The 14,000-nt window shown below is 43.5% G+C and overlaps 1 protein-coding gene across 2 annotated transcripts in view; it reads right to left on the bottom strand.

The window, feature by feature from the left end:
* Nucleotides 1–14,000, bottom strand: part of MROH8 (maestro heat like repeat family member 8) — a 77,773-nt gene that overhangs the window by 34,012 nt on the left and 29,761 nt on the right. For both annotated transcript variants that reach the window (XM_025400128.1, XM_025400129.1), the window contains 4 exons: nucleotides 11,618–11,753; nucleotides 7,543–7,667; nucleotides 4,655–4,807; nucleotides 1,016–1,176 (listed from right to left, as the gene is read on the bottom strand). In XM_025400128.1, the coding sequence (XP_025255913.1) occupies nucleotides 1,016–1,176; nucleotides 4,655–4,807; nucleotides 7,543–7,667; nucleotides 11,618–11,753 (575 nt within the window). The remainder of the gene's footprint in view (nucleotides 1–1,015; nucleotides 1,177–4,654; nucleotides 4,808–7,542; nucleotides 7,668–11,617; nucleotides 11,754–14,000) is intronic.

Raw genomic sequence — 14,000 nt, 5'->3', positions numbered from 1 at the left:
GTGAAAAACACTAATCAAAAATACCATCTTTATATCTACTATGTACCCACAAAAATAAACAAAAAATCCATCCTGTTTGATCCTTTCTCTGATTCCAGTCTTATGTATGCATATTTACTTTTTAAATGTATATATTTATTGTCTTATTTTTAGGCAAAATCATTCTCAAGTGAGTTGCAGACATTATAACACTTTATCCCTAAATAACTTTAGTATCTTATCTCCTAAGAATAAGGACATCCTTCTGTATAACCACAGTATTTCATACCTAAGAAAATTACACTAATTTTTTTTGTTTGTTTGTCTGAGACAGAGTCTCACTCTATCACCCAGGCTGGAGTGCAGTGGTGTGATCTCGGCTCACTGCAACCTCCTCCTCCTGGGTTCAAGTGATTCTCCTGCCTCAGCCTCCCAAATAGCTGGGATGAGAGCCATCTGCCACCATGCCTGGGTAAATTTTGTATTTTTAGTAAATTTTGTATTTTTTGTATTCACCATGTTGGCCAGGCTGGTCCTGAACTCCTGGCCTTAAGTGATCTGCCCACTTCTGCCTCCCAAAGTGCTGGGATTGCAGGTGTCAGCCACTGTGCCTGCCCAGAAAATTACACCAATTTAATATTCTAGTATAGAGTCCATATTTAAATTTTCTCCAAGCTTTCTTTTATAGCTTTTGTTTTTGAACCAGGATCCAATCAAGGTCACACAGTGCATTTGGGTATGTTTTTGAGTATCTTTTTATCTAGGACAGTTCCCTCACCACCAGTTTTACTTCCATGATGTTAACTTTTTTGAAGAGTCCAGTTCAATTATCTTACAGAATGTTCTTCATTTGGGATTTGTGGGATTCTTTTCTGATGATTATATATTATATTCTGATTTATATCACCAGCTTTATGTATATCATGTCTTCTCTACAATAGAATCATTAGATTTTTGAGGGCAACCATCTTTCACAATACCCAGAGCTGTGTCACATACTCCAGTTTAATCCAGAGGCTGTACGGGGTTCTGTTACCTGTTATATGGCACTGGATGACACAGAAGGAAGCTGAGCACTATATCTGTATACTTGGGTCTGGATATAAATAAACTCACGGTATTTATGATTTGTTGGCGGACTCTAGGCTGGCTGATTATGGATAACTGGGCACAGATAACTCCCATAATTTCTGGCACCTGAAGAGGAAAAAGAAATTACTAAGACTGTAATCCTGTAGGACACTGATGGCTATTGAGGATATTGTGGCCATTTCTGAAAGGTCCCAGGGGAGTGACTTTTTCTTAAAGACAGGGTCTTGCTCTGTTGCCCAGCCTGGAATGCAGCGGTACAAACACAGCTCACTGCAGCCTTGAGCCCCTGGCCTCAAATGATCCTCCCACTTCCGCCTCCCGAGTAGCTGGGACTATAGGCACACACCACCACACCCAGGTCATTGTTGTATTTTTTGTAGAGACAAGGTCTCTCTATGTTGCCCAGGCTGGTCTCGAACTCCTGGGCTCAAGTGATCCTCCTTCCTTGGCCTCCCAAAGTGCTGGAATTACAGGTATGAGCCACTGCACCCAACCCCTAGGGGGTGACTTTTAAACAAACTGTTTATTATTTTTTAAAGTTTATAATCAAAATCACTTAAAATATATCTGTATGTGTGTATACAAATATAAAGGATTTGGAAGGATTTATAATCAAAGCTGTCAATACTGTATTTTTGAGTGATAGAATATTAGATTTTTTGCTTCTGTATTTTTTCTAATTTTTCCTCAATAATTGATGTATTGATTTTACAACAAGACAAACTAATAAAAGTGTTGCAAGGAAGCTGGGCTTTTTTCCACTGTGACTCTTGAGAATGGCAGTGGAGTCCTTACCTATCTTCCTCCCAGAGATGTCCATCAGGCTCAGGTAAGGGAAACCGGAGCCATTGGGCTTTGGTCCATTTCTCTGCTTGGACCAGTCTTCCTACCCACAGATGCATGGGTTCCTGTCTCTGTGGAAATGTCACCTTCTCAGAGAGGCACACCTCAACCACTTAATATAAAATGGCCATCATCAGCACCAGTAGGCTGGGCACGGTGTCTCATGTCTCATGGCGGCAATCCCAGTACTTTGGGAGGCTGAGGCAGGCGGATCACTTGAGGTCAGGAGTTTGAGACCAGCCTTGCCAACATGGTGAAACCCCATCTCTGCTAAAAATACAAAAAATTAGCTGGGCGTCATGGCAGGTGCCTGTAATCCCAGCTACTTGGGAGGCTGAGGTGGAAGAATCACAGCAACCTGGGAGGTGGAGGTTGCAGTGAGCCGAGACTGCACCACTGCACTCAAGCTTGAGCAACACAGCAAAATGCTGTCTCCAAAAAAAAAAAAAATTCTGGCTAACACAAGGGTAAATTTACCGAGGTTTTGGGGAAAGATTCTCTTCCCTGAATAAAGACATAAAAAGGAAGGCAACATCTTTCTTCTTCTTGGACATAGTCTACTCTGCTCAGACAGTCCAAAATTGCTCCGACTACCTTATGACCACATGAATAGACAAGGTAGAAGGACGAAGAAACTCCTGGGTCTTTGATAACACCGTTGAAACACTGAATTAATCTTGGAAAATACTCTGTGTCCAGACTTGTTATTACGTGAGAGAATAAATCCTTTGGCTAAGCTTCTACCTGCTGGGCTTTTTTGCTGCTAAAAGCACCCAACTGATACAAATGCCCATCTCACCATGCTCGTATAATGTCATTCTTTTTGCATCTTTGCGATTTTAATAGGGTAAAAAAAAAGGGTGCTCATCATTTGTTGTTGTTGTTTTTAAATTTGTTTTATTTGTTGCTGTTTTTTGAGACAAGATCTCCTTCTGTCGCCCAGGCTGGAATGTAAAGGCATGATCATGGCTCCTTGCAGCCTTGTCTTACTGGGCTCAAGCACTCCTCCTGCCTCAGCTTCCCAAGTAGCTGGCAACACAGGTGTGTGCCACCATGCCTGACTAATTTTTAAAAATTTTTTTGTAGAGATGGGGTCTCACTATGTTGCCCAGGCTGGTCTCGAACTTCTGGGTTCAAGCAATTTGCCTGCCTCAACCTCCCAAACTGCTGGGATTATAAGTGTGAGCCACTACACCCGGCCGGTTCTCATCATTCTTTTTTTTTTTTTTTGAGACGGAGTCTCGCTCTGTCACCCAGGCTGGAGTGCAGTGGCCGGATCTCAGCTCACTGCAAGCTCCGCCTCCCGGGTTCACGCCATTCTCCTGCCTCAGCCTCCCGAGTAGCTGGGACTATAGGCGCCCGCCACCTCGCCCGGCTAGTTTTTTGTATTTTTTTAGTAGAGACGGGGTTTCACCGTGTTAGCCAGGATGGTCTCGATCTCCTGACCTCGTGATCCGCCCGTCTCGGCCTCCCAAAGTGCTGGGATTATTAAATTACTTTTTATTTGTACCCAAGTACAATATGGGAACACAATTTAAAAAGTCCAGTGGCATTTCAAGCTTCTTTCCTCCCTCTTCCTCGCGTCTGTTCTCCAGAGACAAGGGTTCTTTTACCCCTTTTGTCTCTTCCAGCATGTCCTTCTCTATTTCTAAATAACATAACTATATAGTTACTTCTTGATGTTTTAATTTTAGATACATTTAGATAAATTCTCTTAATTTTGATTTCTAAGTCTGCCTCCTTCTAGGGTCACTTATGGCTTTTTATTTACTTTTATTTATTTATTTATTTATTTTGAGGCAGGGTCTCACTCTGTCGCCCAAGCTGGGGGGTAGTGGTGCAATCTCAGCTCACTGCAGCCTCTGCCTCCTGGGTTCAAGCAATTCTCCTGCCTCAGCCATCCAAATAGCAGGTGTGCACCATCATGCCTGGCTAATTTTTGTATTTTAAGTAGAGACAGGGTTTCGCTATGTTGCTGAGGCTGATTTTGAACTCTTGAGCTCAAGCCATCTGCCCGCCTTGGGCTCCCAAAGTGCTGGGATTACAGGCATGAGCCACTGCGCCCGACCACTTACAGCTTTTTAAATCTTGATACCTTTAACCCATCTGGATGAGTATCTAAATTAAAGTATTCTCATATGTGTTAGTTATATCCCCCCAGAAAAACTCTACTCTTATAGAAAATATGGACCACATCTTTTTTTTTTTTTTTTTTTTTTTTTTTTTTGAGATGGAGTCTCGCTCTGTTGCCCAGGCTGGAGTGCAGTGGTGCGATCTTGGCTCACTGCAACCTCCACCTCCCGGGTTCAAGCGATTCTCCTGCCTCAACCTCCTGAGTACCTGGTACTACAGGCACATGCCACCACGCCCAGCTAATTTTTGTATTTTTAGTAGAGACAGCGTTTCACCATGTTGGCCAGGATGGTCTTGATTTCTTGACCTCGTGATCCACCCACCTCAGCCTCCCAAAGTGCTGGGATTACAGATGTGAGTCACTGCACCCCGTCATGGACCACATCTTAGATTTAAAAAAAAATCTCCCTCCCTGGTTACATACACAGTGATTGTTTGGTATATGTTTATAGAATGGATATTCGTGACTAAACAGACTAAGGCTTTGACCCTGTATCCACGAGTAGTCATTCTCAGCTGAATAGGACAAGCAGAGACTTCAGTAGCTGCAGAGATGAAGAGGTCCTACTGGCTTTTTGAACCCAGGAAACAGACACTGAAAGTTTACCTTCTCAAATCGGGACTCTGCATTTTTCGCCAAAGTTAGCAGTAATTCTCCTGCTGATCGCTGGATGCAGGGATGATTCAGGTTTTTCAGGGTATCAAATGTAGTCATTATAAACTGGCAGAGCTCATTTGAATCGAGAAAACCTTCAAAGACCTGAAATGATGTAGGAAAATGAATTTCCAAGAAATATGGAAATATAGTATGATAGAAAGTGCCCTGAACAAGGACTCGAGTCTAAGTTAACAATTAGAGAAGTGGACAAAGATGTACAAGGCTGTTTTATTTGAGTCTTGTGGTTTGGTTTTGTTTTTGGAGATAGCATCTTACTCTGTCACCCAGGCAGGGGCACAATCACGGCTCACTGTAGCCTCAACCTCTTGGGCTCAAGTGATCCTCCTGCCTCAGCCTTCTGAGTAGCTGAGGCTACAGGCACCTGCTACCACACTCTGATAATTTTTAGATTTTTTTGGTAAAGACAGGGGTCTCACTATGTTGCCCAGGCTGGCTGTGAACTCTTGGCTCAAGCGATCCTCCCGCCTCAGCCTCCCAAAGTGTTGGGATTATAGGCATGAGCCATGCACCCAGCCCAGTCTTGTTTATTATGGTAAAAAGGTGGAAGCAATCCAAATGTCCACTGCTAGCATCTGTGCATGGACTTTTGCTGCTCCAACACTGAGGCTGGAGTGCAGTGGTGTGATCACAGCTCACTGCAGCCTGGACTGCCAGGCTCAAGTAATCCTCCGACTTGTTTCCTGAGAAGCTAGGACTACAGGTATGCATCATCACACCCAGCTAATTTTTTTATTTGTAGAGATGGGTCTCACTATGTTGCCCAGGATGGTCTGGAATCCTGGGCTCAAGTGATCCTTCCGCCTCAGCCTCCCTAAGTGCTAGGATGACAGGGGTGAGCCACTGCACCCAGCCTGCTGCTCTGACATTTAGAAAGAAGTTTTATTGGCCAGGTACAGTGGCTCATGCCTATAATCCCAGCTCTTTGGGAGCCTAAAGCAGGAGAAACACTTGAGCCCACGATTCGAGACTAGCTGCTTGGCCAACATGAAGAAACCCCGTCTCTACTAAAAATACAAAAATTAGTTGGGTGTGGTGGTGCATGTCTGTAATCCCAGCTACTTGGGAGGCTGAGGAAGGAGAATCACTTGAACCTGGGAGGCAGAGGTTGCAGTGAGATGAGATCGTGCCACTGCACTTCAGCCTGGGTGACAGAGCGAGACTCCGTCTCAAAAATAAAATAAAATAAAACAAAATAAAATAAAATAAGCCTGGCATAGTGGCTCACGTCTACAACCCCACTACTTTGGGAGGCTGAGGCAGGTGGATCACCTGAGGTCAGAGTTCAAGACCAGCCTGACAAACATGGAGAAACCCTGTCTCTACTAAAAATACAAAATTAGCTGGGCGTGGTAGTGAATCCCAGCTACTCAAGAGGCTGAGGCAGGAGAATCGCTTGAACCCAGGAGGCGGAGGTTGCAGCGAGCCAAGATTGAGCCATTGCACTCCAGCCTGGGCGACAAGAGTGAAACTCCGTCTCAAAGAAACACCTCCCCACAAACAGAACAAAACAAAACAAAACAAAACAAAACAAAACAAGAAAAGAAAAGAAAAAGAAGCTGTATTATGAGATCTTCAGAAAGAGTCACACTTTTATAGGATAGGACTTAAAAAACAAAGGCCCTAATGTTACACAGCTGACAGGTTCCCAGGCATAATTAAAATGCCTTGTCTGGAGACAACATACTAAAAAATGTGTCATTCTGTCTTTCTTTGCATTTAGTAGTAGATAAAGTCCTTCACATGATTATAATAGGCTTAATTTACTGGGCACTTACTAGTAAATTTTTTTTTTTTTTGAGACGGAGTCTCGCTCTGTCACCCAGGCTGGAGTGCAGTGGCCGGATCTCAGCTCACTGCAAGCTCCGCCTCCCGGGTTCCCGCCCTTCTCCTGCTTCAGCCTCTCGAGTACCTGGGACTACAGGTGCCCGACACCTTGCCCGGCTAGATTTTTTGTATTTTTTAGTAGAGACAGGGTTTCATCGTGTTAGCCAGGATGGTCTCGATCTCCTGACCTCGTGATCCGTCCGTCTCAGCCTCCCAACGTGCTGGGATTATAGGCTTGAGCCACCGCGCCCGGCCGTAAATTTTTTTTTTTACAATTTACACTGTTTACAATTCAGTCGTGGTTTGGCAAAGCATTTTCCATACGATATCTCATTTAACCACGACTGAATTGTAAACAGTGTAAATTAAAAAAAAAAAAAAATTGTAAAACCTGTCCCAATTTTCACAGATCTCCATCGTGCAGATGAGAAAATTGATGTGCAGAGAGATGAAATTACTTGGTACTTTTCACCCTACATGAGTAAGATCTGTGGGTTTTCTTTATTTTCCCCTAGCCCCTAGAATGCCTGGTACCTAGTGGATGTATAAGTATTTATTGAATAATGCATAACTACATTAATTTAAAAGTGTCTGGCTTGTTGGATCAACCATACTCTCTTGCAGCTCCTTTTTGGGACCAGCATTTACGTTTGCAAGACACTGGCGATTATTAATAGTAGGAGCAGAGCTGGTATGAAGTGAAATCCAGGGATACTGGCCTCAATGGCAGGTTGACCTTAACCCCCAAACTAAGAGGGCAAGGGGTATATGGGCCAGGATCCTGGTGCCTTGTCTTCAAACTATGGAATGTTTAGAGACCACATTCCTTGGGCAATTGTGTATGGTTTTGTTTTATAAGAAATGATCAGAACTTTTTCCAAAGTGGTTTTTACTATTTTACATTTCCATGAATAAATGCAGGAGACTTCTGGTTGTTCCCCACCCTTGCCAACACTTCTGGCTATGGTTGTAATTTTAGCCATTCTTATTACCTGGGCAATTCTGAAGGGACAGCTGTAGAAGCATTTAGCGGCTGAGCTGTAGAGCTCCAGGAATTCTCGACATTTTGTCAATGCTCTTTTTAAGTTTTGCTGATTTTTCTTGTCATGTATGAGATCTGAAAAGAAAATATAAAATATGAATACTTTCTGGCTTCTTTTTTTCTTCTTGATTTTACAGGTCTGCTTGATCTCCAGTTTAAAGTGGATCCCAAGATCTTACTCTTCTTTTCAACTTGAACAAAAATGCCTGGGGGAGGGAGTATGTGTTCATCTGAAGGCTGATTTATTTCTCTTTTCTTGTAGAACAATATATAAAAAGAGCCAAAAGAAAAAGCAAAGAGGAGGTCGAGGCAGGTGGATCACTTGAAGTCAAGAGTGTGAGACAACCCTGGCCAACATGGTGAAACTCTGACTCTACAGAAAAATAAAAAAATTAGCCGGGCATGGTGGCACTCTCCTGTAGTCCCAGCTACCTGGGAGGCTGAGGTGGGAGGATCACTGGAACCCAGGAGGCAGAGCTTGCAGTGAGCCGAGATCACACCACTGCACTCCAGCCTGGGTGACAGAGTAAGACCCTATCTTTTTTTTTTTTTTTTTTTTTTTTGAGACAGAATTTCATTCTTGTTGCCCAGGCTGGAGTGCAATGGCGTGATCTCGGCTCACTGCAACCTCTGCCTCCTGGGTTCAAGCGATTCTCCTGCCTCAGCCTCTTGAGTAGCTGGGATTACAGGCATGTGCCACCACACCCAACTAATTTTGTATTTTTAGTAGAGACGGGGTTTCTCCATTTTGGTCAGGCTGGTCTCGAACTCCTGACCTCAGGTGATCCACCCACCTTGGCCTCCCAAAGTGGTGGGATTACAGGCATGAGCCACAACACCCAGCCGACCCTGTCTTTTTTTTTTTTTAAAAAAAGCAAAAGCAAAGAGTTTTTTGTTAAGAGCAGAGCATTTGAGTGATTTGTGAGTACAACCAAAGCATGCTACCTTATTTCCCCCCACTGGTGAGGAATGGTGAGGGGTCTCCCTATGAAGCTTAGGTTCCCAGAAAAAATTGCCCAACTTTGTATTACGTATGATAATTCTGATATCAGAACTCTTCATCATTGTCTAGTTTTGCTGATCATTGTAGTGTCTTGTTTTTCTTGTGTTTTATTGTGACCTCATATTTGCTGGAAATTTGTAGATGGAAAATTTATCTTTGAGCCCTTGGCTGAGGATACTCTCTCTCCAACTAGAAAATAAGCTCCCTGGGGGAAGGTATCTTGTCTGTCTCGTTTAGTGATGCATCCCTAGAACAATAAATGCTTCATAACTATTTGCTGAATCAATAATCAACTGTATTTCTTTGGCTGTACACCTGGTAGAGACTGCTCATATTCAGAGGTGCCCAATGACAGGACAGTTGCTTTGGGAAGCATGGAGCTTCCTTATCCATGTGAAGCACAAACCCAGGCAGAGGAATTAGTTGTGTGTGGCTTAACAATTGGGATACATTCTGAGAAATGCACTGTCAGGCTACTGCATTACTGCATGAACATCACATAGAGTGTACTTTTTTTTTTTTAGACAGAGTCTCTCACTCTGTCACCCAGACTGGAGTGTAGTGGTGCAATCTCGGCCCACTGCAACCTCCACCTCCCAGGTTTAAGCGATTCACTTGCCTCAGCCTCCTGAGTAGCTGGGACTACAGGCATGCGCCACCACACCAGGCTAATTTTTGTACTTTTAGTAGAAACGGGGTTTTGCCCTGTTGGCCAGGCTGGTCTTGAATTCCTGACCTCAGGTGATGGACCCTCCTCGGCCTACCAAAGTGCTGGGATTACAGGCATGAGCCACTGCGCCTGGCCTAATTTTTTTTTTTTTTTTTTTTACATTCTAAAGTGTTTTTGTTAAAAACTAAGACAAAAACACACACACTAGCCTAGGCCTACACAAGATCAGGATAATCAATACCACTGTCTTCCATCTTCACATCCTGCCCCACTGGAAGGTATTCAGGGCAGTAACACGCATGGAGCTGTCATCTCCTATGATAACGCCTTCTTCAGGAATACCTCCTGAAGGGCCTGCCTGGGGCTGTTTCATAGTTAACTGTTTTTTTAATAAGTAGAAGGAGTACATGCTAAAATAATCATAAAATGTATAGTAAATAAATAAACCAGTAAATAGTTATTATCATTACCAAGGATACGTACTGTACATAATTGTAGGTTCTATACTTTTATATGACTGGTAGTGCAGTAGGTTTGTTTACACCAGTATCACCACAAACGTGAGTAATGCATTGTGCCATAATGTTATGATGGCTACAATGTCACTAGGTGATACAAAATTTTCAGCTCAGCTGGGTATGGTGGTGGACACCCATAGTCCCAGCACTTTAGAAGGCTGGGGTAGGAGCACTGCTTGAGCTCAGGAGTTGGAGATCAGCCTAGGCAACATAGTGAGACTTCGTTTCTTTTTATTCTTTCTCTCTTTCTCTCTCTCTCTCTCTTTCAGATGGAGTCTCGCTCCGTCACCAGGCTGGAGTGCAGTGACATGATCTCAGCTCACTGCAACCTCTGCCTCCCAGGTTCAAGTGATTCTCCTGCCTCAGCCTCCCAAGTAGCTGGGACTACAGGCATGTGCCACCCCACCCAGCTAATTTTTGTGTTTTTAGTAGAGACGGGGTTTCATCAGGTTGGCCAGGATGGTCTTGATCTCTTGACCTTGTGATCTGCCTGCCTCGGCCTCCCAAAGTGCTGGAATTACAGGTGTGAGCCACCGTGCCAAGCCGAGAATTCCTTTCTTTAAAAAAAAAAATAATAATAATAAGGCTGGGCGTGGTGGTTCATGCTGTAATCCTAGCACTTTGGGATGCCGAGGCGGGCAGATCACTTGAGGTCAGGAGTTCGAGACCAGCCTGGCCAACATTAAGTAACATTTAGCAGAGATGTTGAAACCCCATCTCTACTAAAAATACAAAAATGAGCCAGGTGTGGTGGCAGCTGCCTGTAATCCCAGCTGCTCGGGAGGCTGAGGCACAAGAACTGCTTGAACCTGGGAGGTGGAGGTTGCAGTGAGCCGAGATCACACCACTGTACTCCAGCCTGGGCAACAGAGCGAGACTCCATCTCAAAATAAGATAAAATAAAATAAAAAGAAAAATTTCAGCTCCATTCTAATCTTATGTGACCCATACATGATCAGTTGTTGACTGAAATGTCATTATATGCTGCATGACTGTACTTGGCAGGGATAGAGTAGACTGAGATTCAAACACCGGGGGAATGCTGGGTTAGATATCTTCTAAAGTCCCTTCTTATCATGGAAGTCAGTGACTCATGCCTTGACCACACTGGCTCTCTCTCTATTTTTCAAACTCCTCAAGCTCACGCCTACCAAGGATCCTTTCCTTAGTCATTCCTTCTGCCTAATACACTCTTCTTACCTCTCCAGGTGGCAAACTGCTCTTTATTCTCTGGATTACCTTTTCTGAACCCTGCAACTAGATTTGATTCTTACTCATGGCCCCTGTAATTTCCCTTCATAAGGACATTAATTCTCCTGCAGCCTCGACCTCCTGGGCTCAAGTGATTCTCCCACCTTCACCTCCTGAGTAGCTGAGATCATAGGCATACTCCACCATGCCAGCTAATTTTTAAAATTTTTTGTAGAGAAGGGTTTTTGCCATGTTGCCCAGGCTGGTCTTGAACTCCTGGGCCCAAGCGGTCCTCCCGGCTTGGCCTGGCAAAATGCTATGAATATAGGAGTGAACCACTGCGCCCAGCCTCACTCCTACTTCTGACCAAACTAATCACTCTAGTTTGTCCACAGAGCCACGTTTAGCCACTCCCTGGCTATGCAGATGGATGACAATAGTGGGTCTGATCTAGTATTAGGATTCTAATTATTAAGTCAGTGTTGCTTCATCTCTGCCTATGGACTATGTATCTTTCTCTTTATGAACTACTGTAAAAGGCCTTTCCAGAACATGGGGACTGAATCAATGTGTAAGGAGGGCTGGTGCTTATGTTGTGCTGGAGAATTCACTCAGGACCTCGCGGCCTTCAGCAGTGTCTTACACTTCAGCCTCAGGGTGATATGCAGCAGGTAGTGAATGCTCTCTGCAGCCTCCTCAGCCACATTTTCCTGTGGGTCCCCACAGAGCAGTGCCATCAGAGCCACTAGGTGCCCAAGTCTTTGGAATCGCAGTGGAAGCTTGAGAAAGAAAAAGAAAGATGTCATCAGAATACAAGTGCATTTAGTGCCTTCGATTTGAATTGTTGAGAAGTAATCCCAATTCTACTCTCAACTTAAGGGAAGTGTAAGGGTCACAATCAGCCTGTGGATCTCTGTGGGGTTCATATTTAACATAGGTAGACACGGTATAGCCAGTAGATGGTGTTATTAAGAAATAGGGGAATTCTAACCTAAGTAAACAATCTGAAAAATGAAAAAGCTTTGTGCATGAAGATGTTACTTCTAGCACTGTTTTTATTTTTATTTTTTAATTTTAATTTTTCGGAGTACATAGTAGGTCTATATATTTGTGGGGTATACAGGCCTGCAATGCATAATCACATCATGGAAAATGGAGTATCCACCCCCTCAAGCATTTATTCTTTGTGTTATAAACAGTCCAATTATATTCTTTTAGTTATTTTAATAATTTTTTTTTTTTTGAAACAGAGTTTTGCCCTTTTTGCTCAGGCTGGAGCACAGTGGCGCGATCTCAGCTCACTGCAACCTCCGCCTCCCGGGTTCAAGTGATTCTCCCGCCTCAGCCTCCCAAATAGTTGGAATTACAAGTGTGAGCCACTGCACCCAGGTGATTTTTGTATTTTTAGTAGAGATGGGGTTTCGTTGTATTGGCCAGGCTGGTCTCAAACTCTGAACCTCAAGTGATCCACCCGCCTCAGTCCCCCAAATTACACACCTGAGCCACCACAGCTGGCCAAATATACGTACATTTAATATTGCCAAATAAAAATGTATTACATTTTTAATATTATTAAAAAATTACTAATGCACAATAGTCACCCTGTTGTGCTATAAAATATTAGGTCTTATTCATTCTAACAATGTTTTTGGTACCTATTAACCATCCCTACCTCTCCCCAACCCTGCCACCACCCTTCCCAGTCTCTGATAACCTTCCATTCTCTATCTTCATGAATTAAACTGTTTTGATTTTCAGATCCCACAACATGTGAGAACATGTGATGTTTGTCTTTCTATGCCCGGTATATTTCACTTAGCATAACGACCTCCAGTTCCATCCATGTTGTTGCGAATGACAGGATCTCACTCTTTTTATGGCTGAAGAGTACTTCATTGTGTATAAGTACTTCATTGTGTATTCTTTATCCATTCATCTGTTGATGAACACTTACGCTGCTTCCAAACTTTGGCTATTGTGAAGAGTGTCGCAACAAACAAGGGAGTGCAGATATCGCTTCCATATACTGATTTCCTTTCTTTGGGGTATACACCCAGCAGTGGTCTAAAGACCACACTTTGGAAATAATTGCATGACAATAGTAAAGGGAATTATCCTACAGCCAGTCTATGAATACAACCATTAAAAATCAAGTATCTAAGAAATGTATAATGTGTTATTCTGCTAAGTAAAAAAGCTGAACGCGGCCAGGCTTGGTGGCTCATGCCAGTAATCCCAGCACTTTGGGAGGCCGAGGTGGGCGGATCACCTGAGGTCAGGGATTCGAGACCAGCCTGCCTCGCCAACATGGCGAAACCCCATCTCTACTAAAAGGACAAAAATCAGCCAGGCGTGGTGGCAGGCAACTGTAATCCCAGCTATTCAGGAGGCTGAGGCAGGAGAATTGCTTGAACCTGGGAGGCGCAGGTTGTAGTGAGCCAAGATCACGCCACTGCACTCTAGCCTGGGTGACAAGAGTGAGACTCCACCTCAAAATTAATAATACATACATATATAAAGTAAAAAATAAAAATAAAAAGCTGAATGCAAAGTTGAGATATAGCACTTAATTCTATTTATAAAATTCATTTTTTTAATATCCTGCTTGATTATGGAAAAAAAATCCATGTAATGTAGCTGGCAAAAATCATACCAGAAAAGGAAATATAACTTGAAATAAATACTGAAGAAAACTGGATAAATTAAAAAATTGGCTGGGCACGGTGGCTCACACCTATAACCCCAGCACTTTGGGAGACCAAGGCGGACATATCATTTGAGGCCAGGAGTTCAAGACCTGCCTGGCCAACATGGTGAAACCCCGTATCTACTAAAAATACAGAAAAATTAGCTGGGCGTGGTGGTGCATGCCTGTAATCCCAGCTACTCGGGAGGCTGAGGCAGGCGAATTGCTTGAGCCTGGTAGGTGGAGGTGGCAGTCAGCCAAGATCGCACCACTGCACTCCAGCCGGGGCGACAGAATGAGACTCCATCTCAAAATAAATAAATAAATAAAAATTAAAAAC

Source organism: Theropithecus gelada, chromosome 10 (assembly GCF_003255815.1).
Source record: "Theropithecus gelada isolate Dixy chromosome 10, Tgel_1.0, whole genome shotgun sequence".
Taxonomy (NCBI): domain Eukaryota; kingdom Metazoa; phylum Chordata; class Mammalia; order Primates; family Cercopithecidae; genus Theropithecus; species Theropithecus gelada.
This window is presented reverse-complemented; position numbering and strand designations above follow the sequence as displayed.